Source organism: Alosa pseudoharengus, unplaced genomic scaffold (assembly GCF_046254945.1).
Source record: "Alosa pseudoharengus isolate Yale_2024_CS ecotype anadromous, Long Island Sound unplaced genomic scaffold, YU_APseudo_1.1 YU_APseudo_1.1_scf_14, whole genome shotgun sequence".
Taxonomy (NCBI): domain Eukaryota; kingdom Metazoa; phylum Chordata; class Actinopteri; order Clupeiformes; family Clupeidae; genus Alosa; species Alosa pseudoharengus.
In genome coordinates this window covers 18,318,378-18,344,343 of record NW_027468609.1, presented here as the reverse complement: position 1 = coordinate 18,344,343, position 25,966 = coordinate 18,318,378, and the positions used below count along the sequence as shown (strand labels likewise).

At 42.9% G+C, this 25,966-nt stretch overlaps 1 protein-coding gene across 2 annotated transcripts in view; it reads right to left on the bottom strand.

Annotated features, from left to right (window-relative positions):
• Positions 1-25,966, bottom strand: part of ogdhb (oxoglutarate dehydrogenase b) — a 47,504-nt gene that overhangs the window by 19,421 nt on the left and 2,117 nt on the right. The window contains exons 3-4 of one of the 2 annotated variants that reach the window (XM_076284048.1): positions 14,135-14,323; positions 11,814-11,907 (exon numbers count right to left, since the gene is read on the bottom strand). In XM_076284048.1, coding sequence (XP_076140163.1) covers positions 11,814-11,907; positions 14,135-14,323 — 283 coding nt within the window. Of the gene's footprint in view, positions 1-11,231; positions 11,335-11,813; positions 11,908-14,134; positions 14,324-25,966 lie in introns of both variants that reach the window. The other variant, XM_076284047.1, reaches the window with a different exon arrangement.

Here is a 25,966-nt window from a genome sequence, read left to right as displayed (position 1 = left end):
CTTTGGAGACATTACAAGGATTTCGATATTAGTGTATTCCTATAAACAATGAAATGTTTTTTATGCTTTGTTTTTATGACGGCTGAAGCCTGATGTGTACATTGCATTGATTTGTTTCTTGTTTCCTGTTTTTAGATAAGCTTCATCGTCTATCTATGGACTGCATTTCCCATGATGTTTTTTTGGATGTCATGACTTTGTAAAAGACTACAATTCCTAGAATGCACTGAAACTGACACAGGTGTCATGAATCAATGATTATACGTAACCTCATGCACTGTTTCACTTAATGTGTTTTTACTCTGCCTGAAGAAGGTCATCTGTATGGAGCCCCGGATATGTCATGGGGAAAAAAAATAATAAGTTGTGGCCACGAAATATTAATTCGTTCCCACGAAATAGTAATTTGTGGCCACGAAATAGGTAGGCCTAGGCTGTGCACTGGACAGCTGGATGAGCAAATCAAGCGCAACTCCTCAAACAGGAACAGTCGCGGTCACAATGGACAGGGATAGTATGGTAGAGTGCTATTTTAGGCTGGGAATGAAGTACAAAGACATTTTGAAAAGCCTGGAATTGGAGGGATCCATTATTAACGAGAGGCATCTCCACAGACTATTAAGAGCCAGGTCGCTGCACCGGCGTATGTACGACTTGAACGCGTCTCTCTCGTTTGTGTTTTTTTATAAGGCGGCCGTGAACATTTCCATTAAAACATGCATCAGATAGCTGGAGGTGAATCTTCATCCCCCCCCCCCTCCTCACTTTTTCCCCATCCTCATCTCATCTCACGCCTTCTACCCACACACCCATCACTGTTCCATTTCTTTGTTATTATTTGCATACCCCGCGCGCTGATGAAATCATATATCGAGCACTTCTATCTCTTGTAAAATGTCGCGTCGCAGAGGTGCGCTGACCCGAGGACCTGTGCCGAGATAGATGGACAGTCAGGAGCAACGCCGAGGCTGACGGAGAACCGGGACAAATGAAACACGAACGTGCGTTATGTTTCATTCGTCCCTCCTGGCTGGGACAAATGAAACAGGGGGACGAATTGAAACATACAGCTTAAATTATGTAAACTTCCCACAACTTCAATATTTGACAACATACCATGAATGGTACTTCAAGTATGTGTTATTTTAGATAGATTGCTGCTGGGCTATATGTCTTGGTTCATGTCTGTTAACAACTCATTGCCGTCATGGTGATGCGCGTATTTCGCGGTTATGGAAATAGCATGCACCATGCCATTAATATAGCTAGAATAATGCATGTTTCGAATTATATAATGTTTCTATAGTACAAAATGTTATTTCACTCTGTTTTTATGTGGTTAAAGCCACCACACATCCAAATAAGTGCCCTTCATGACCCACAGGCCGTCAGTCTCCATAGGTTAACATGGCAAAACTCGACCCCCTACCTGATAGCCCCAAATATATTTGTATCTTTCTAAAACTGCTTTTCCATGTCTCACCTGCATAAAATATAGTATAAACACAGATATGTGTGCATTGACTTAGAATAAATGGGGTTTACTGCCTGGTCAGGACAAATAGGTGTTTCAATCGTCCCCCCATAGACATTTAGCATTATAGGCTGTTTTGCATCCATTACAAACAAACATGCAATGTGAACGTCTGGGATTGGGGAGAGCACTAAATGCTCTACTGAATAAGCATGAAGTCAAACCTTTAAATGAAAAACACTCTTTAATAATAAGAAAAAATAAACCGCTAATGAAGTAAACTTGTGACCATCAGAAATCGTTTATCGCCTGTGATACCAGGAGGACGTAACAGGATGGCATTTGGCTGAGCAACGGAGGTTAATATGCTCTATGTTTTGTCCAAATGATGTCTGTCTATCATCGTTGCACTCGGAGAAAACCGGAATGTTTCATTCGTCCCCCGTTTCAATCGTCCCGGTTGTACCCTACTGCAAACCAGAGAATTGAGAGCTGGTGGGGAGTGATGAGAAAAGACACGACAGGCTTCTACTGGCGCTCGATTTGCTCACCCAGCTGTCCAGTGCACGTTAGACTATACATATTTCGTGGCCACAAATTACTATTTCGTGGGAACAAATTAATATTTCGTGGCCACAAATGACTATTTCGTGGGAACGAATTACTATTTCGTGGGAACGAATTAATATTTCGTGGGAACGAATTAATATTTCGTGGCCACAAATTAGTACTTTGTGGGAACGAATTGCTATTTTGTGGCCACAACTTATTATTTTGTGGGAACGAATTGCTATTTCGTGGCCCCAACTTATTATTTTTTTTCCCAAAGACATATCCGGGGGTCCGTACATCTGACCGAAAGCTTGCACATAGAGTAAAAAAACTTGTTTGCAAAGACTTGAGTGTGCAGATTTTTCTTTACTTTTTATTGAGTTACTTGTTTATCCAGCACCTCAACAGATGAGCGGTGATCTTTTTGACCTTTTTACCTTATTCTGACTACCATGAGGCGCCATGACATAATACAGGGCATCTGAACACACAAAAGATTTTTTGATAATTTTCATGACAATGAGTGTTTTATTTAACACCCATGTGTTTTCCCGGTCTCAAATATGACCGGCCATTAGAAATGAATGGGTGAGAAAATGGTCAGTGTATAAAATTGAATCCAGACACATACTTATTGATTAGATGGACTGTATGTGTGCTTCTGTACATTAAAACACCCTCACTCCCCCTCTTTGCTTTTATGCCAGCCCCCACTGGAACCATTCCCCAATAGAATCTTCCCCTTTCTGACTTGCATTAGCTCAGGTCAATGAGGCCTACAGGCCATAAATAGCAAATGGAATTTCAATAGGTTATATCTATAGAACACATGTTCATACAAAGGTCTATCACAACATTAGATGATAATATATGTGCTACTATGGATTTATAACAACTTTGGGTGCTGAGATATCATGCAAAACATACCTTGTCTCACCCCCCACAGCACAGACAATCTCTACTCTTTAAAAACAGCCCCTTAGCCCCTTATGTTATCTTAGCAATTCTGACCTTTTGACGATCAAAACTATCTCAGGAACAGAGATATGCCCCAAACAGCCCCTACAAGATTATTGGCAATTCTGACCTTTTGACGATCGAAACTATCTCAGCAACAGAGACATGAAACTGCCCCAACTGGTCCTTGACAATTCAATAACTTCAGTGCATTCTCCTCCAAGCACTTTGGGATGCCTGGAGCCATAGTGCTCATGTCCCCAAATATGTTGCTGGATGCATTGTAAGTAGGGCTGCATGATATATCTAAAATCTATCGTTATCGCGATATCAATGCTTGCGATAGACATACCGCCCAGATTACTTAATTTTCGATACATTTTCTACATTTTTGAATGTCAACATATTTTACCAAACTGATGCCGTCATGCTGCCCGAGAAGCCCGTTGATACCAGTTTAGGTGCACGGTGTTTTAGGTGTTGGTGGGAGCTAAGCATATGGAGCTAAGTCGTGATGGCTGAAAATAGTGAGCAAGGTAGGTTACACTTGGGTGAAGAGGGATTGGTGACTAAAAGGAAAAGCACGTCTGTTATATGGAAATATTTTGGTATGAAGGATAACGTGTTACAAACACAGCGCCAAATGCGTCCTTCTCCACCGTGTTAAAATAAACAATTTCTTTCGTTATCGTTATAGGATCAGAAGATATGTCTTTCACTGTAAGGCTTGTATTTCATCATTTTCATTTAGCAAAAGCCCCAGACAGCAGCAAAGAGGTAATCAGGATTCGTTATTTGTAAAAGTTGTTTAGCCTACGTTCGTTGGACTGTGCGATCGCAGCCCCTTACTTTCACTTTCCGCTGCCCTCGTAGTCAAGCGTGGGATGCGCAGCGTATGAGGTTACAGACAGGGCTACTTAAGATTTTAGATGAGTGACCGCCGCGATATATCTTAAGTAGCTTTTTTGCTAGGCCCAGCGAAGGCTGGCAATGTGGAATATTCCGCTGGTTGGTGCACAAGTGTTCAGATTGGCTGTCTATCCGTCTTTTAGGAGGATTTTCCACACAACTTCGATAGCCTAGTCAGTAGGTCTCTTAGCTGTCCACTTTCATCAGACCATATATAGCCTAGGCTACATAATATTTTATATTTTTTATGTAGAAAATTATACATTTATTTCTGTAATTATACACAGGTTTCTCGTTTACCAACAAAACTAGATGCGCGCGCAGCCATGGGGCAGAAGACGCTTGGTGGCCGTCCACAACGTTATAAACTTAACCTAAATAGTCGGCTGCTGTAAGCTACAATCGAATTTTTTTGTATACCCCTGTTGTCTCAATGATATACCATTTCATTTCAGGCTATATTTCAGAGTTTGCCGTTCATTTGCTTTATTAATATAACATTGTATTTTGTCATTTTTGGTGAAGACATGCATTCCGTTAGGGATATTGAACATTATTTAACCATCGTGATTTCGAATTGGTGCAGTTTTCAGCATAACAACTCATTTTATTCTATTAAGGAGAGCACTGATCTATGCTGTTCTATGGTGCTTTCTGCCTCTTAGTTGCGCACACATGTTTTCATGACGTTGCATAGAAATCCATGTATACATTTACCCCCCCCAACCCTACAGTCTATGCTAGCAGCATCTAGAATGGAGATTTTTCTTCTTTTTTTTTTTACATTAAATATCGCAAGTTATATCGTTATCGCAGGACTCAATAATGTTATCGCATATCGCATGTTTTCCTAATATCGTGCAGCCCTAATTGTAAGCCATTCTAAGCTGTTACACACGCCAAAGCTGTTTTGTCATTCAAAATAGGGTATTGGTCTTCACAACTGAACGTAAAAGCCCCCCCCCCCCCCCCCCTTAACAAATACATCTATCCCTCATGTTATGTTGGTGTCTTTCTGCTCCTCTCGTGTCTACTGAGGCTGCAATGATCACATTCCAATTAAGGGGCGGGTCTCAGCAATAGGTGCATTATGTCAGTCTACTCTAGAAGCCTACGTCTAGCTTGTTTGCACGCTAATTATCAAGAATTATGATCTATTTGCTACACAGAAAACAAACAAAATTAAACACCTATCACTGAGCAAGTCAAAATATTTTGCTAGGTCCACTTTCAGATTTGTTGCAAATAACTACATTTGGCCTTGGAAAGGTCTGCGCTCCCTGAGAACGTCATGTCTAACCATCATCGAAACATGAAAAATATAATGCTAAATGAAGTCTAGTCAGAGAGAGTGTAGCATGTGGCCCGTGTTTGTTAGCTAACATATTCTTTTTTTCCTTGGTCATATCGTCAGACCAACATGGTGAGCGTTGGAGATAGGGCTGCACAATTAATCGAATTTTAATCACGATCACGATTTTGGCTTCCCACGATCAAATTTGCGTGATCGAGCGATATTAAAAATGCGTACTCTACCCATAGAACCAACCTGGCAACCCATAGAACGCTCCGCTACAAAACAAATCAAGCGCTCCTTAAACCTGTCTGACCATGAGCCTGCATGCAGCCTACCAATGACAGCTGTTCCCTGCACTGCTCAGCCTGATGCACTGCTCAGTTTGGATGCACTGTGGACTAGTAGCATTATGTTAACTATTAGTAAGCTAGTTAGACTATACAAAAAAACGACGTTCAAAAATCAAATGTGTGGCACAGCAGAAGGCCAAGAGCTTGTCCCTCGAAACGGATCATTGTTCGAAAATATTTCGGATTTCAGGCAAGTGAAGTTAACCAAAAACATAAGCAAAGCAGAGCTCTCAACTAATACCGTAAAACACATCACATGACGTAAACCACACATGCCTTTTTATCACGTTAACTTTTAGTCCTTGTTTGCTTCCTCAGATATAGCCTATAATAAGAGTTGAGCTAACGGGATCAGTGAATTTTATTAATGTATTTTATAAGCTACATGTGTAACCTACAATGCATATGCGTTTCAAGACACAGCCTACTCAAAACGAGTGAACAATAATGAAAATGTAGCTTACACGTCAGTGTTTTACATATCAACGATGACTAAACCAGCGGTGTCCAAACTGCGGCCCGCCACGCACTTTAATGCGGCCCGCCAAGCATTTATTAGTTTATCATAGGCCGCTCGCTATTTTTTTCCAGCGATAGACGACGTTGTGGTTAACTTTAGGCTACTACAAACTGCTTTACAACCTTAGAGAACGTTTACAATGTCAATGTCAAAACAGCTTGTTACATCGAGATATCTCCATTGCAGGAGATCTTACTACGTTATGCTACTCCATTTAATTGGGAACACATTTTGAACGTGCACGAGAGGGAGAGAGCGCGATGGCAACAGTAGTTCCCACTACTGATATAAACTGAGAGGGCATAGCCATAAGCACAGCACTAGCCATAGGCTATTTGAGTGGAGCTGGCAAAGAGTCTTAAAGTGACAGTGCACCATTTATAAATTAATTAAACAGCATCAACTTAACAGTATTTCTTAATAAATTATTTTTCTACAACAGAAATAATACAAAATGTTACTATTATTATTATTATTATTATTATTATTATTTGTGTGTGGCCCTCCGGCCAATTTTCAAAACCCAATGTTGCCCTTGAGTCAAAAGTTTGGACACCCCTGGACTAAACGATTAAACAGAGCTTAACGAAAGAAGCAGAGAAGAAGCAGAGCTTAAGTGGCTAATGGGGAGCGTTGGGAGGATTCCTGGTAGGCAGTTAACGTTTTCCCAAATATTAACAAAGTAGCACGCACAAAATATTTGTTTGGAAGTTTGAAAGTCACAGTCAAGTCAATATTTGCAGTAATTTAGGGGAGTAAATGTGAGGGGAAGAATTTGGGTGAGCCAGATAGCAAGTCCAATATGTTTAGGGAAAAAATATTTTTGTCACTAAAATGAATTAATAATCGTGATAAATAATCGTGATCTCAATATTGATCAAAATAATCGTGATTATCATTTTGGCCATAATCGTGCAGCCCTAGTTGGAGAGTCACTAACAGTTCACAGAGAGCCTCGGCCAAACACTGTGATGGGACTAAAGACTGGTGTAAACATGGCTATTGCCGTGCCTGGAGCGAGATCAAGGCACTGACAGTGTGGACACACACACACACACGATTTGGCATCAACCAATTCATAAGGCATTAACATTATTCAACATCCTCTATCTGATTTCTGATCTACAGTCTGGGTCTATGCTATGGGAGGGGACCTGACTCCAGATCAGTTCAATCTAAACTGGGAGAGAGGAAAAAGCGCTACTGGGGATTCTCCAGGACTGGATGGAGGAAGACGGCTAACTAGCCGACTAGCTAAAAGTCTCCATACCTCCAGTGGTGAGCTCGATGAGGCGGTCGTTAAAGAGCCCGAGGTCTGAGGTGTGCACAGAAACATTTTTAACAGTCAGTGCATTGGCATCACATAACTCACTGGAGTATTCCATATTCATCCAAACACACACACACACACACACGTTTACTCAGTATCACACATATCAATAACATCTTCATAGCCAGACAGACACACACAAATGCGCACAGACACTTCTATCTAGTCTAGTGCCTTGCCACTCTGCTGCAGTGCTTCAACTAGCCAGGGGAGAAGGGCTGAGGACAGCTTGGGTGGGATGGGAGCAGGGGTGTGTGTGTGTGTGTGTGTGTGTGTGTGTGTGGGATGGGAGCTGGTGTGTGTGTGTGTGTGTGTATGTTTATGTATGTGTGTGTATGTATGTGTATGAGTGTGTGTGTGTGTTTGTGCATGTGATGGGACCAGGGATGTGTGTGTGTGTGTGTATGAGTGTGTGTGTGTGTTTGTGTGTGTGATGGGAGCAGGGATGTGTGTGTGGAGATGGATAAGGGGAAGCCCTGACCACAGCGTCACTGGGACAATGCCTCCTCAGGGACTGACAGAAATGTGAGGCACAGAGGTCTGATACCAAGATAAATGAACACACCACCACCACTCTGTCACTACCCACCTCCACCTCCATATCCCAGGAACCCCTTATGAGAGGCCAATGAACACCACCGAGGAGTGAGAGCACTGAGGTCTGAGCAATGATTGACCTGCCTACCGGTATATTTGTGTGTATGTGTGTGTGTAGCAGGTTTGACATTCCCCTGTGTACTCAATAAGCCACACAGAGAAGTTCCAGAACGCTCGCTGACTGCTATAAGGGCCTCTATCAAGCTTTGTGTGCAGGTTTGACCGTGCATGTTCAGGATGAATTAACCAAACAAACAAAACAAAACAGCTGTCCATCAAATGCCTGTATAGAATGGTTTATCTACAGCTCTGAAGCCTCAGCATAGTAAGCAAGACAGATAAACACACTATCTAATCTCCGGTCGTGCAAAAAACCTCAGAACCCTCACGCATGTGTTCTTAATGCTGTAGGTTATTTGACAGCAGATTAAGATCAGAGTTTGCCTGATTCAGAAACACAGGATCAATGCCTCCCTCTGTCTCTTGTTGTTTGTTTTTGCTCACCAGTCTGACAGACTAGGCTGGGTTTTTTTTACGATGACCCTTCAACTTCATCAGCCTGTTTAGTGTATGTGCGTGTGTCTGTGTGTGTGTGTGTGTGTGTGTCAGAGAGATTGAGACATACATATTAAGTAGGATGATGAGTTAACAGGACCTACAAAACAATACTGTGCTTCATTGAATCAACTGAACAAGAGGCCTCTGTCGAAGTCAGTGGTCTCAAACTCCCAGCCTGCAAGACAGCTTCTTGGGCCATTGGTTGATTTACATTTGTGAAGAGATTCGAGCCATATATCAATTTTGAGTTTTGTTGGCTGTGGGTCAAATACGTTGTAGTTGTCTCGTAAGCAAATGTCTTTCTGAAGAAAACGCAAATGTTCACCAGACACTTTGGCAGTTTAAAAAAAAATGTAGACAATTACGACTCATTCTTCATCATTCAATAATGAGCCAGAAACCTGTCCCGACAACCTTGCGCAAGGACAAAAAAAAAAAAAAAAAAAAACCTGAAGCGCCAGTAACAGCAATCATGCAAATGGGGGGTCTATGAGAGGGAGAGAAAAGCAGCACAGCTTCAGAGACACGTCTCTCAGGAGAACCAAGAGCCAGACAAGACAGTGATGTGGCCGTGAAGCTAGTGAAGCTAAGCAATATGCAAAGGAATTTAAAGAGGAACCGTTTCTAAATGACTGAAAGTGACCTTATGATGCAGTGTGCTAACATTGTACGCACCGAAAAGGCATGTTATTTAGAAAGTAAATGGCAGTCACAAATATAATGGCAGAACGTAAAGAGATATGCACAGATGTTCCCTATAACAAGAGTTGCTAATATTAATTCACTTGATATCACAGACATAGGCTGTTAAATGAGAATGCGCAACTAGCTATTTATCAGCGGTTTAAAATGAGATGTTGCCCTATTACACTGCCCCATGAACGGTGGCCCACAGGTCATTTCAGTTTGACCCCCTCTTCTGAGTGATCAGAAGTCTGTGAGTCTCCACACAGTGTCAATCCAGGCCCTGTACTGTACATGCTGTGAAAAACATGTCAGGAAAACCCCTATTAGTGTTACGCAACAGTGGTCTAACTGCTGGAGGAAGTGAACATGTGCTTTGGAAGAGCCATTCATGTCTCTTTTTCAGCCGACTTCTCCAGCGACATTTGCTCTGGGTAACAGTCTCTGTGAATATCGTGAATAAAGCTATAGTCTCACACCAGTCGTCTTGGGAGTAATTTTGACCACATAAATGGCGACGAGGATGGGATTACTTATCTCTGAGGCATAGCGAGGAGCACCAACGGCGCAGGACCTCAACAAAGTTCAGCTTACAGCTCCACCTCCTAGCCTCTACATATTCACCATCACTACTGGTCACTAGTGATGGGCAAATGAAGCTTTGATGGACCACTGAACCACAGTAGTGTGAAGCTAGTGACACTAATGAAAAAAATCCAATATGGTCACCACATGTAGATTTTAACATAAAAGTCCTTACCCAAACCAGTAGATGTAACTGAAAATACTGGTTTACTTAAGGACTTTTATGTTGAAAATGTAATATATTTGGCAGCCATCTTTTTTTTTCTGCTAGTGTCGCTAGCATCACACGGCAGTGGTTCAGTGGTTCACCAAAGCTTCATTTGCCCATCACTACTGTTCACCCATTCCATTACACGCTGTGCAATTATGATTGGCTCGATTGGCTAAATCTATGAGTTGAGCTAATTAAGAGCGCTACTGACGAACTCAGTGATGCGTGTAGAGCAGGGAAGGATGAGGAGTCCAGGACTGGGACCCTGGAGATGCCATCAGCCATGTGGACCTGAGCTCTTCAGATGGATGACAGAGATGCTGCTGTTGCACGTTGGTACACGAGGGGATCAGAAGCCATCAATACCACAAACAACAACAACAACAACAACAACAACAGCCACCACCCAGTGCAGACCAAAGCACAGGGACACAGCGCTGAGATCGCTGGAAAAGAGCACCATGGCTACACGCACCAGACAAAAGAGACATAAGTTAGCCAATTGCAGGGCACAAAGGCTTCCTGAAATGGCTGAACGGACCAATGATGAAAGAAAGAGCCGGAAAAGAGGAGGGGCCTCCCAAGAAAACCCATGTGACTGCATGCAGTGCCATCTGAGCCAGGGGTATGGGTAGACAAGTATGGGGGCGCTAATACACACACACACACACACACACACACACACACACACTAACACAGATATTATCTACCAGTACTACTTGGCGTGATGCGACAGTGTAGTGAAAGGCTAGTGAAACTAATGGCCGTGACGGAGCATGCAGACAACATGAAACTTTATGCCATCAACATGGCATCAGGTTACATCTCAACTGATCACGATCAACTACGGTTGATGGCGCATCAGTTGAGTGCAGGTGCACAGAGCACACATGGAGATGGATGTTTTTTTTTTTACAATGGGTAAATACCAACAGCCTGACCCCCCCCCCCTCCCCAGCTCAGCGCCTTCCCCTCAACCAGCAGAAAAGATCCTTGTGTGTTTAACTAGACGTGGAAGCAAAACCAACTACCAAGCCAACAGAAAACAGTATTTACCCATTGCAAAAACAGACTGGAAAAGCTCAACAAGATGCAGCCACACCTCATGCAGACAAGGAATGACAGATGATGAGGACAATGAGGGGGCGTGTGTGCCACCACCCTGTGCCAACCCCGGCAGAACTGAATGGGTTGGCCAGAACCTCACCAAGCTTGTCCGACGACGTTATTATATCGGTGGGGACGCATGAATCGAGATCGGCGTCCATAATCCCGAGGGGGTCCAACTGGGCAACGTGATGCCCACGAATCTGCAAGGGGGAGGAGGCGGGGGGGTGGGTAGTAACAGAGGAAGAGGAGGGAGAGAAGGAGGAAGATGAGGGAGAGAGGAAGAGGAAGGAGAGGAAAATAAAGGAGAAAGGAGAGGGAGGAGAGGAGGGAGGAGCGGAAGAGGAAGGAGAGATGGAGGAAGATGAAGGAGAGAGGAGAGGAAGATGAAGGAGAGAGGAGAGGAAGATGAAGGAGAGAGGAGAGGAAGTAAAGGAGGGATGAGAAGAAGAGGAGGGAGAGATGGCAGAGAAGATACGGGGAAAGGGGGAACACAAAGGGGTGGAGACAAGAGACAGGACACAACCACAGAGAAAATAAAGAACAGACAGACAGACAGGACGGAGAGGTGAAGAGAGGAGAAGCAGACAGGGAGGGGGAGAAGCAACATTAACACACACTGCAGCATTACTAATCACACACACACACACAGATACACACAGCTCCAGGGAGCGACTCTCACCGACTTCCTTTAAGCCGGCAGACACTGCGGCATCGTCAAAATTTACACAACTGATTCCCAAAGGATCAAGCTGGGCTATGGAATGTCCCCTCACCTGCAAACAAGGCAACGGCTCAAACTCTCAAACACACACATGCAAACACAACTCTACTGTACATCTACTGATCTCTACCTTCTTTCTCTACACTCCGCAGATACACTCGTGGCACTTACCCAGCACTCCTGCATGTGCATCATGTGTTTGAAGGTTCACCGGTACATTCATATCTAATTAGATCTATACCAAGCACTATATCAACTGTATCTTTAGTCCTTCACTGCATAAACTGCTTATCTAACCAATGTTTGGTTAAACTGATCTAATGTTTTATTATAGAGACTTACCTCTCTCTTTTCTCATAAGATCATTTTGACTTAATTTCATCAAGAGTCTTACAGGGAAGCTACACGAGGCATGTAACTGAAGCGCTCCGTTCGCGTTGCGTCTGCTGCAACAATTAGCTTCCACTATAATCAATGGAAGTAGCTACACCAGATGTGATAGTGGCGCGTACTTTCAAAAAATAGTCTTCTAAAATGTTTTTACACATCGGGAACAGAACGCTTCAGTTACGCTCCTGGTGTAGCTTCCCTGTTAGACTTATTTTAAGGTCTTATAGAGACAAATTTGCTTAATGCACATTTGGCAGCTGCCTGTGTCTTGTGAAGCATTACCTAAACAAATACCACTAATACCGATATCATTACCTGATACTTGGTAGCCTGTGTATCCTGTTAAACCTGAGCAATCAATCAGGCATAGTACGTAAGTGAGTATAAGGCAAGTGTCAGTAGTTAAGCAGGTATTTGCACACACAAACAACAAATTCATACTCGTCGTCATATTCTGTTCCCTTTGAGAGAGTAAACTTCAAAGATACAGTATGTCAGAAAGCTTCAGATCAAACGCAGTGTTTCTGTGCACAGGTAAGGCAACTCCTAATGTGATGACGTACTCGGCCGGGGAAGATCGGAGAAATAGGTGAAAGGCTGACCGGTCTACAGGAACAGGAACATTTCCATTTCAAATCAGCACGAGCAGTGAATGTGGGTGAATTCTATGCGTTCTAGAAGTGTGTGTGTGTGTGTGTGTGTGTGTGTGTGTGTGTGTGTGTGTCCAAGCCTCAAGCCTGACAGAGCTGAGAGTACAGGATTAAAAGGGAAGAGTTCTGTGGGGAACTCAGAACTTAAAGTGACGACAAAAACACAAAGACAAAAATTAGGACTTGGAGCGCTGCAGCCGTGCACACAAACATTGAGTTTGAAATGAGAACCAAGACTTTGAACCTTTGAAAGTGTGTGTGTGCGTGTGTGTTAAACTAACAATAACGGTGTATGCAAGTGCATTGGTCATGTGCTGAGTGACACAAATATGTGACTGGGAGGAAAAAGAGGATGTGAGAGCAAAACACAGAACAATGATTTATATATAGACATACATACATATATATATATATATATATAGAGAGAGAGAGAGAGAGAGACAGAGAGATAGAGACTGTGTGTTTGTGTATGTGAGAATGTAGATGGACGTAAGACACAGACATAGAACAAAGACTAGGCATTGTAGTGAGAGAGAGAGGAGAGAAGAGAGAGATGTGGTGTGCGTATGTATGTGTGTGTGTGTGTGTGTGTGTGTGTGTATGCACAACATGGCGGCAGGACCAAATGCTACCATGCCACTCTTACACACACGCCCCAGTAGTGACTTCTGGCGAAAATGCAAAGAAGCAAAAGTTGCAGCATTAGTAGGGAAGTGATTTTTATGTGGACTGCAACTCTGTGGACTTAACAAGCCAAATACAAAAATACCCTGAGTTAAGTGTGTGTGTATGTGTGTGTGTGTGTGTGTGTGTGAGTGAGAGAGAGAGAGATAACAAAGGGTGCAGAAATGCAAAGTGAACGAGCACAAAGGACTGAAAGAGAAAGAGTAAAGGTGACTGAGTTGCGTTCTGTGTGACAGGTAGGCACATGAACAGAGAAACAAAAAGAACAATGAGACAAAGACAGAGGGTGTCAGCGTGTGTGTATGTGCACCTCGCAGAAAGTGTGTGCGTGTGTGTGTGTGTGTGTGTGTGTGTGTAGGGAATGTGTGTGAGCGTAATGTACCTGTTTGGGTCTGATGAGGGACTGGGCAGCTAGATGTGTGTGTGTGGTGTACCTGATAAACCCTGATGAGGGACTAGACATGTAGGCTGTATTGTCAGTGTGCGGGTATGTGTTGAGGGATTGGGCGGCCAGGTGTGTGTGTGTGTGTGTGTGTGTGTGCGTGCGTGCTGTACCTGGTAAGCCCTGATGAGGGACTGGACGGCGAGGTGATCCTCCACCAGTTTCTCCACGTTGGGCTGGGCGCCCACCAGGGCCTGGGCCTGGGAGAGACCTGACAGACTCACGCCCAGCGGGGGAGGACTCTGGTACGCCGTGCCCGGGGGGGCACCCGCATTAGCGTTACGGAAAAATATATCCCAAGACTGGAGAGAGAGAGAAAGAGAAAGAGAAAGAGAGAGAGAGAGAGAGAGAGAGAGAGAGAGAGAGAGAGAGAGGAGGAAGTAGGATTGTTAATTGTATTCTGCATGTAAACATTGCTTTTACTTGTTTCTTCTTTGACAGTGCAAAAATAAAGCAATAAGCAATAAAGCATATTTGAATTCAGCCGACAAAAAAAAAAAAAAAGGCCTGTAACGTAACTAGGGGTGGGACAAAATATTGAAATATTGTATCAGACATTGTGATACCTCATTGGAACGCCAGTGCCAAATATCAATATTTCTATTAAATATGCAGGTCCTCTAATAAAATGGAACCAATTCGATCAAACCGGTAAACTTGCAGTGAAGGAAAAACTGTCAGGGAGAAAATGTTGTGCAGTGCAAAAGCTCTGTTGCACTTTGTACTAATACTAATGAGAAGTATTATTAGATTTACTTCTTCAGTTACAGATACTGAGATGAATCGTAGTAGTGCTGCCACTAACGACTAATTTTCTAACGACTAATCTTTCGACTAATTTTTCGATTAGTCGACTAATCTAAACCAGTGTTTCTCAAAGTGTGGTCCGGGGACCACTGGTGGTCCGCAAGCTATCCCAAGTGGTCCGCGAGCAGACGGGTAAAATATAGTAGCCTATAGATGCAATATTGAACCAACTTGTATGTAAATCCAAACAGTTCTGCAATATTGCCTATGTAAGCTATGCCAGTTTAAATCATATTAATCCTCTGACACAATATATATAACACAATATGACACAATAAGCAAGGTGCAAAGACAATAAGCAAGGTGGTGAATAGGCCTATTGTGTAATATACTTTTGAAGTAGGTACTACTCTTTTTTTAGCTAGGTGGTCCGTGAGGGTTTTTTTTTTGGTTAAGTGGTCCTTGGTCTGAAAAAGTTTGAGAAACACTGATCTAAACGACTATTTTTTTTTTTAAATCAAGTGTTTGTTATTTTGTTGTGTACGTTTTATTTTGAACTCAACTAAAGGGAAAACGTAAAATATATATCATCCTACTTTTGTTAGAAGCTGTATTACTGTAAGTAAACTGTTCAAAAACATTATGTATTAAAAAAAAAACACCCATTTAAAATGCTACCTTCATATCTACAGTAATGTCAGACCTTTGATAGACTTTATTTGTATGCCAGTGTTGCCATCGACATAGACAACTTCTTTGACCTGAGGCCCGGTCATGGCATACTTTGGGGTCATAGGGCCCACCTACATGAACCCACCCCCCATCAAATTATCATTATATCACATCACAATTATTATTGTTATGCTATATTGTTATACATGCACTTCAAAGCAGCCAGTGTTTAAAGTGCTAACATTGTTCACAAAAAGTTTGAAAACATGCACATCAGAGGACTGCTTTACTAATGTAAAATATAATTAGAATAGTTCCATTGCTTTTGCATGGTTGCATGATAAATACTTCTCAAAACAACAGCAATTATATGGGTGTCATCGTTTTGGGATGTTTCCCTCATGCAAGCATCATATACTGGTAGGCAAATGGAAAGAATATTTACATATTTAATTATGCCACAAGCTTTTGTCCTCGTTATTCAAATTTGACTATACAATACTCTAGATAGTGTATTATAGTCTGTGCTCTGTTTTTATGGAAGTTGCATAAATCCACATTGTTCTATTAAATGTAGTTTCATAATTAAATAGTTTTCCAATAGGTTGAATTGGAGATTTGCTACCAACGTTATCAAGTGGTTTCAGTTTCTCTCGCGCATTGAATGAACGCTCATACCACCATTTAATTGTATGCCTCTATGTTTGATGACACCAAATTAGCAAGTAATTCATACTGATTGCAGAAAAGTTTGTTTTCTTTTTCTGTCGGTCCGCGGTTCCTTGATCACTTGCGCAGCAAATTATCAGACGAAGCCCCGGGAATAATTTCACTCCGCGGCTCCGGACCAGCAATGTCCATGTTACGGCCGGTGCTGGTCCGCGCGGCCCATAGTTTGAGAAACGCTGGACTTTGAAAGGCGACAGGAGTTGAGGACTTTGCAAATGAGCCTAACATCAGCATGTTCAAAACAAGTAGGCTACAGGCACTTTGCGCGTCTTACCACATAGGTTACTTCACTTTATCAGTTGGCTTGAACGCTAAAAAAATATGCATCGTGACTTATTGACCATGGGAAATGAAGCGCACCTTGATTGTTGATATCACGGGCGGGGGCATGTTCAGTTTAACGTTTTTTTGTATGAATGAATTACAGTAATGACACGCCGTTGCGTTGTCAACGTGAGACACTTCACTTCATTTATTTCAATTTCCACAATAGGCTACTATATTAGTCAGCGTCTGGACTAGCGTAACCTACTAGCTTAGCTCCCCCCACTTAGCTCTGCCTAATAATTAATTGCGCTGAAAGCAGGCAGGCACGCAGCTTTGCTGCTGGCGTTAACACTTGCGTGCATAGTGGGGTTTAAAACATGCCAAAGTCTTAGTAGCCTGTTTAACATCCAAAGACAGTCATTGTACTTTTCAAGAGTTAATAACATAGAGTTAATATAACATTACAGCCGTGTGAGACCAAAAATAAATAGGCGGTCAATAATAAAACGACTCTTCGACTAAAAAAATTGGCGTCGACTAATTTTCATGGTCGATTAGGTCGACTAATCGCGGCAGCACTAAATCGTTAGTGTTTCCCACAGAATTGGATTCAATTTGTGGCGGTAGCTGACTTGGACAACGGGGGTGGGGGGTGATTAAGATCGTCTTGGTAGTGTATAGACTTCTCCAGAATATATCCCGCCTCCTAACTTCCGTATCCATCCAATTTCCGGGCGTGGATTGTCTATGGGAAATAACATTGCGTTTTGAAAGATCGTACCTGTCAAACTCTGTAGGTGACAAATTAAAAAAAGCTGGTGGGCAGATTGACCTACACACTTCTGCCATCTAGTTTCCACTGGATTTTTTGATTTTCGGTGCCGTTTAAGTAGTATAGTCTATAGTATACTACTTAAACGGCACCGACAATCAAAAAATCCAGTGGAAACTATATGGCAGAAGTGTGTAGGCCAATCTGCCCACCAGCTTTTTCAACTTCGCTACCTACAGATGTTTTACCGGTATGATATTTCGAAACGCCATGTTATTTCTCATAGACAATCCACGCCCGGAAGTTGGATGGATACGGAAGTTACGGAGGCGGGACTTATTCTGGAGAGGTCAATAGGTCTAATTGAGTGCCTGTCACTTTAAGACGTTCGTGAGGGAACCCTTGCAATTGTAACACAGTTAAAAGGCTGCTGATGTGTGGATGCAATTCATAACGTTTTCTACATAGTTAAAATAAAGGTTCGTACTTCTCCTTGGGACAAGCACTTTTGAATTTTGGAAAACACTTTTCCATTTACATCAGGATTTTGCAAATAAAATGAGCCCTTCAACGAAATTGAAAAGTAGCTGTAAGTAGGCTAAGCATGCTAAATTCGACATCCAAACAGTATTCTAACGTTAGCTTTGAGATAGGCTTCTGCTTGATTGCATAACTTAACTTAATTTAGTCTCCTCAATGTAGCCTACTATGTTGTGATAAGACCTTAGCAGAGTTAACTTCAATGCAGCAGTTTTGAACAAATTTGCGCAGCATGGTCACGATGCTAAGCAGATTTAATAGCAATTTAGCCAGACATCTTCTATGCAATGCTTCTATGTGGCAACAACAATCCTTCAACAATCGTGAATATTTTGTTAAATGCACATGCAGAGGAGGGGCAGCAGGCTACGGGAGAGCGCGGGGCGGGGCAAGGAAAGGCTGTGTGCGTAAAAAGCGCGGCTCAATGCAAGGATTTTATCTCATATTTAATTTAAATTAAATTAAACATAGAATATTAATGTGTGGCGGCCAGTTTTGATTTCGTGGTGCCCCGCCACAGATTAGTCAATGTATGGGAAACACTGGATTTTCTATCAATGTATTGAGTATTGCAGAATCGCTGTAACATGATATTATTGTTATCGCGACCCAAGCATCCTGACCGTATCGAGTCATGAGTTACTCTGTGATTCCCATCCCTAAGCATAATGGAGAAAGACTTAGTGCTGCCGCGATTAGTCGACTTAGTCGACCTAATCGACCATGAAAATTAGTCGACGGCAATTTTTTTAGTCGAAGAGTCGTTTTACTATTGACCGCCTATTTATTTTTGGTCTCACACGGCTGTAATGTTATATTAACTCTATGTTATTAACTCTTGAAAAGTACAATGACTGTCTTTGGATGTTAAACAGGCTACTAAGACTTTGGCATGTTTTAAACCCCACTATGCACGCAAGTGTTAACGCCAGTAGCAAAGCTGCGTGCCTGCCTGCTTTAATCGCAATTAATTATTAGGCAGAGCTAAGTGGGGGGAGCTAAGCTAGGTTACGCTAGTCCAGACTCTGACTAATATAGTAGCCTATTGTGGAAATTGAAATAAATGAAGTGAAGTATCTCACGTTGACAACGCAACGGCGTGTCATTACTGTAATTCATTTATACAAAAAAACGTTAAACCGAACATGCCGCCGCCCGTGATATCAACAATCAAGGTGCGCCTCATTTCCCATGGTCAATAAGTCACGACGCATATTTTTTTAGCAACTGATAAAGTGAAGTAACCTATATGGTAAGACGCGCAAAGTGCCTGTAGCCTACTTGTTTTGAACATGCTGATGTTAGGCTCATTTGCAAAGTCCTCAACTCCTGTCGCCTTTCAAAGTCCAGCGTTTCTCAAACTATGGGCCGCGCGGACCAGCACCGGCCGTAACGTGGACATTGCTGGTCCGGAGCCGCGGAGTGAAATTATTCCCGGGGCTTCGTCTGATAATTTGCTGCGCAATTGATCAAGGAACCGCGGACCGACAGAAAAAGAAAACAAACTTTTCTGCAATCAGTATGAATTACTTGCTAATTTGGTGTCATCAAACATAGAGGCATACAATTAAATGGTGGTATGAGCGTTCATTCAATGTGCGAGAGAAACTGAAACCACTTGATAACGTTGGTAGCATATCTCCAACTCAACCTATTGGAAAGCTATTTAATTATGAAACTACATTTAATAGAACAATGTGGATTTATGCAACTTCCATAAAAACAGAGCACACTATCTAGAGTATTGTATAGTCAAATTTGAATAACGTGTCCAAAAGCTTGTGGCATAATTAAATATGTAAATATTCTTTCCATTTGCCTACCAGTATATGATGCTTGCATGAGGGAAACATCCCAAAACGATGACACCCATATAATTGCTGTTGTTTTGAGAAGTATTTATCATGCAACCATGCAAAAGCAATGGAACTATTCTAATTATATTTTACATTAGTAAAGCAGTCCTCTGATGTGCATGTTTTCAAACTTTTTGTGAACAATGTTAGCACTTTAAACACTGGCTGCTTTGAAGTGCATGTATAACAATATAGCATAACAATAATAATTGTGATGTGATATAATGATAATTTGATGGGGGGTGGGTTCATGTAGGTGGGCCCTATGACCCCAAAGTATGCCATGACCGGGCCTCAGGTCAAATAAGTTGTCTATGTCGATGGCAACACTGGCATACAAATAAAGTCTATCAAAGGTCTGACATTACTGTAGATCTGAAGGTAGCATTTTAAATGGGTGTTTTTTTTTAATACATAATGTTTTTGAACAGTTTACTTACAGTAATACAGCTTCTAACAAAAGTAGGGTGATATATATTTTACGTTTTCCCTTTAGTTGAGTTCAAAATAAAACGTACACAACAAAATAACAAACACTTGATGTAAAAAAAAAATAGTCGTTTAGATTAGTCGACTAATCGAAAAATTAGTCGAAAAATTAGTCGAAAGATTAGTCGTTAGAAAATTAGTCGTTAGTGGCAGCACTAGAAAGACTGCAATATACAATGTACTGCAATGAAACTCATTTATCTCATTTCCTGTTTATTTTCTGCAGATCGACACTATTGATTTGGCCCCAGTAGTAAACAACTCTGCCACCGCTGGAAAGCTGCCAACCCCCACCACCCAACACTGTGCCAACTGGGCGTAAATGGATGTCCCACCAGGCCTGAGGTTCCCCTTTAGCCAAATATCAGTCACCATTGTGAGGGGTTGGCGTACCTTTCTGCTGCGTCACCCAAACACCCTGAATCTGAACTTATCGTCATGACAGAAGAGGAATGTGTGCTTTTGTGCAAATATATACACACACACACACACACACACACACACACACACACACACACACACACACACACACACACACACACACACACACACACACACACTTCTGCCAAGCCCCAGGATGTGGGGATGTATTCCGCAACCTCCCTGATTTGACGTGACCGCTCACAGGATTTCATAAGCCTGGTGTTCCCTTATGCAACTAGGGACAAACTTTTGGATCGAGCATCTGCTGTCCCAGTTAACTGACCTCAAAACACACACAGCAAACGACTGTTAGGGATGACAGGCCAAGATAGACGGACGGACGGACGGACGGACGGACACACACACACACACACACACACACACAGATCTCACTAAGATGCTGGCCTAGTTCTGGGGAGAACTGACGACACACACACTGAGCTCCTGACTCAGACATTCACACACAGGCCTGACTCCCAACACACACACACACACACACACACACACTAAAGCTGCCTGTGGTCCCGAGGTCACCCTGCGTGGCTCCTGGGTCATCACCTGACCACATGACAGAGCAGTGGCAGCCAGTGACCTGACAGAGATGAGCCAACAGGCTTTCCAGCTTTAAGAGGCTCAAGGAGCTCAGGGTGTTAAATTTGTGAAGGCAGAGAGAGAGAAAGTCAAAGAGAGAGAGAGACGAAGAGAGGGTAAGAGAGAGAAAAGAGGGTAAGAGAGAGATGAAGAAAGGGTAAGAGAGAAAAGAGGGTAAGAGAGAGATGAAGAAAGGGTAAGAGAGAGAGAGCGTGGTGGATGGAGAGAGATAAAGACCTGTTTCTCAATGAGATGAAGAGTGTGAGACAGAGTGATGGGGAGAGAGACACAGAGATCAAGATAAAGACCTGTTTCTCAATGACATGAAGAGAGTGAAACAGAACGATAGAGAGAGCGAGAGAGCGAGACCAGTGTTTCTCGATAACATGAAGAAAGTAAGAAACAGAGCAATGGAGAGAGAGAGGGTGGAAAAAGAACCGAAAAGGAGAAAGAGAAAAGACCGTGTGAAGGACAGACTGAGAATGAAAATAAGGATGGCTGTCGAAGAGAGTGTCAAGAAGACAAAAGACTAGATAGGAAACAAAGGATACTGTATTTTCCAGACAGAAGGTCAACTGAGGGGCGATTTAGCATCAGCAGCGCTGCATCTTCCTCATCTGAGCACTGCTCTCTTGAGGCAGAAGGAATGCAACAATATGCACTGTGGCTGCTGTTAATTTGTATGAGGTAATCAGACAATGTGACAGGATATATTGCTACATACTGTACACATCATACCCCACCCTCCTGCAAGCTCAACCCTGGAACCACACCTATTTAAACCATCCAGAGGATTTACAGCATTTGTGAGTAACTCCTACCCTTGCAATGTCGGCTTGTGAGGTTCATACCTGAACACTCGACTCCATCTGCTTTCTACCACCTCTAGAACTCTTCCAGACTTTAACCCTCATTTCCTGACCTACAGCGAGACCCTCATATACACCTTCAATACCTCCCGCCTGGATTGTTGCAATGGTATCCCGTTCGGGCCGTCCCAGTAAAGCCCTGGCCAGGTTCCAATACGCGCAAAACTCAGTGCAAGACTGCAGCACATCACCCCAACCCTCACGCACCTCCACTGGCACCAAGGTCAGGTCCAGGACAAAATCCTCCTCACGTACAAACCCCTCAATGGCATTGCCCCCACCCCCCCACACACATCCAGCACCTCTCCAGCCCTACACTCCGTCCCAGAAGCTGCAGTTCAGGACAAGGGTCATCTCCATCCCCCACCCTAGACTGCAGACTTTCAGGGACAAAACCTTCAGAGTCTCTTCCCCTACCCGTTTGGAACGCACTCCCACCACACCAAAGCAAGCACCATGCTCCTCCGTGCACAAGACGTGCGTCATTGACGCGCAGAGTATATATTGAGAGGCACACAACACCCCCGCATGCCACGTTGATGACGCAATTCTCGTCACGCGCCGTGTGTGTGGGACACAGACGCAGGGCTATATTCGGGCCCTAACCCTAACCCCTCCTGCGGTATCTTTAAAGCGTAACTCACGCCAAAATGCAACCTAGGGTCTTTTTGTGACAATATGGTCAATCTTAAAAAGTGGCGCTTCGGGCTTAATTATGCTTTTAAACTAAAGTTTGACTCGGGTACATTCACAAAATGACCCTAGGTTGCTTTTTGGTGAGAGGTACGCGTTAAGGACCTCTTAAAAATACCCCTGTTCTCCAAGGACTATGTTCTGTAACAGTTTTCTTTCTCGTGTGTAAAGCGACAGATGCATTGTACATATATTATTATTAGAGATGCACCGATATGGAATTTTAGGGCCGATAACGATAACCGATATTTATTGGTTTGTTGTGGCCTATACCGATAGGATAACCGATAATATTACTCTTGAAAAAAAATTGTGAAAAGTGATTTGGGGAAAGCATTTAATAAGCATAATTTTATTGCAGTAATTTTACCTACCACCAAATGATGGACAGAACTCATTATAGTCCTCAATAGTACAGCAGTCAACATAACAGTAGCCTAGCCCTACAGTATGTGTGGCTCCTTTAAGTGAACATGACGTCAGTGAATTGCGAGTGAGTGGCTAGAGAGTATGAATCGTTTTCATTTAGGACTAAACACTCATAAACGGCTCAGCTGGGAATAAGCTACAGTATAGCGACCGAATCAGAGTTTGTGAGGGAAACTTAGGTTTAGTTTCAACTGCGGGTAACTGAATAAAGCTGCAACTCCTCAGACTGTATCTTATGTCCGTCTACTCTGTTGCGCACAACCTGCTGCAGCAGAAATGAAAGGGGTTAGCCCCGAAGGTTTTAATAACTTATTATGATGACCTGTCTGGAACTGAAGCAGGAATGGTTAGCATATTTCTAGGTAATAATACAAAACCCAAGCTAAAGTAATGCAAATATAATACTAAAACACAACTTAGAACTAGGCCTACTTATGTACTCGTCCCACTAACGAGTTTGTTTATTTGTTTCCCCGACCAGCGCGGTAAAGTGCAAACACATCAGCACAAGACGACTCTAGATAGGGCTGAGCTCCGCTCTGGTAAGGTTAAATGGCGGATCATTCACGAGAGGATTTTGAGATGCACAGATTCCCAAAATGAACGCATATCCACATATTTCTTAGAGTGGTGAAATACATTCACACCGCTGACATTATATTGAGGAAAAAAGTATAGCCAACCAAGCTCAAGTAGCTCAGTGTAGCCAGACACTGAGCTACTTACGTAGGCCTAAATTAGGACTTTCAAAAATATCGGCGCAAATTATCGGCCAGAATTCTGTTATTGGACCGATATAATATATCGGCCGCCGATATATCGTGCATCCCTAATTATTATCACTACTATTAGCCTATTATCTGCACTAACTTAGGTCAACCACATTCATAACACATCTACACACACTCACATGAAATAGATCTGTCTGGCAATGTGCACACACATGCACAGACTTGCACCCCCTTTTCTGTGTGTGCACACATACAGACTCTCTATGTGTGTAATGTACACTCACACAAACAGTATCTAAATACACGGTTTACGTTGGAGTGGGCCGAGAGGCTTGATTTCCCAGAGGCAGCTGATTGGGTGAACCAACAGGAGATGAGCCAATGCATGGGGGCTGGTTTGGAGTTAGGGTTACAACCCGTGGCCACACACACACACGAGACACGATCACCTAATATATGCAGGTACACAGGACATCTCATGGCCGAGCGCACGTGGAGATTCTAGAACAGAAGTGTACATGGAAAGGGCTGTTGTGTGTATGTGTATGTGTGTGTGTGTGTGTGTGTGAGTGAGAGAGAGAGAGAAAGTCAAAGTGAGGACATTAGTATTTACACTCCACGGAATAGGCCTATATTTCACTACTCTGTCTATGAAAAGGTCATGTCTGTGATCAGGTTCTCTCTGTAGTAGCAGCACAGGATGAGGAACCAACAGGATGCAGATGGCATAGAAATGTTAAGGTCACAGGGTCTATTTCACACTTCTCTGCCACTTACAAAGGATTGTTTCATGTTTTTAAAAAGTTCTCTGTTCTGATCCCACGAAACAACACCGGGAAATATCAGTCCCTTAGGACGATGCCACACAAGGTTACTTTTTGAGCAATGTTACAGACCAAACACACAACCTGAAAAAACAACAACTGACGCCCAAAATCGATGTGAATGTACCAAAACAACAATAATCAGGATCACCACCAGTAACATTGCTCAAAGAGTTGCCCCATGTGCCCTCATCTTAAGGGCCATCTAAGCCTTCTAACCCTTGCCCCAGGCAAGTCTAATAATGGGGCAAATCTGTTAAAGTTTCAGCGCACTGCTCTCCACTGCAATTAATCTTTCCCACCACAGCCAACCCATGACTTCTCCAGAGCGATGTCTGCTGCGCAGAGATTCCCTTTCCCAAAGCCGGGCCCACTTCTTAGGAAGGGGAATGTTTTGGGACGGAGGATGTTTTGGGAAATCAGGCAGCTTTGGCAGCGGTTATGGGTGGAATTGCAGAGGAATGTTCAAACCTCACTTGGTGAGTCATGTGTTGAGTCAGCGATGAATCAGTGAGCATTAAGGACAGACAGAAAACCCAGAAGGGACTATGCTGGGGCACGATCAGATGGTAATGGCTGGGGCAGACTTGATGGTAAATACAGTTTTGTTCTGATACTGGTTTTGTTTTGATTATAGACAAAGGGCCAGTCTACTCTAGGTTTGAGAATAAACGCAGGTTGATTCTGATCTAGGTCTGACATTACAAAACCGGTGCATTCGGATGCAGGCTTGACATTCATGAACATAGCGGTAGGTACAGCCTGACTGATCTAGGAATGACATTAATAAACAGATTCATTCTGATGTAGGCTTGACACTAACAAGCGCAGGTTCTTTCCGACGTAGGCCTGATGTCAATTAATAGGTTTTTTCCCCCTTCTGATCCTGGCCTGAGATGAATAAGGACAGACTCTTTCTAATCTATGCCTAGACGTGATAGCATCCCAAAGGAAAGCTGATCTTTCAGATGATCTCGCAGATGATTCTTGTTAGAGAGAGAGAGAGAGAGAGAGAGAGAGAGAGAGAGGCAGCTCTTACATATCACCTGCCAGAGAAGGAGACTGCCATTAGGGTCTGAGACGGAGACTGCCCAGAGGAGGAAGTGAGTAAGTGACTCGTTACGAAACATGACTGCCTTTCTCACAGATGACCTTGAGTGCTGGGCCACGCCAACTGCTCCCCGACTTTAAACATCACGTTCATTTTTATCTACCTTTCTCTTTTAAGTATAGTATAAGTATAAGTATATATACTCTTTTGATCCCGTGAGGGAAATTTGGTCTCTGCATTTATCCCAATCCGTGAATTAGTG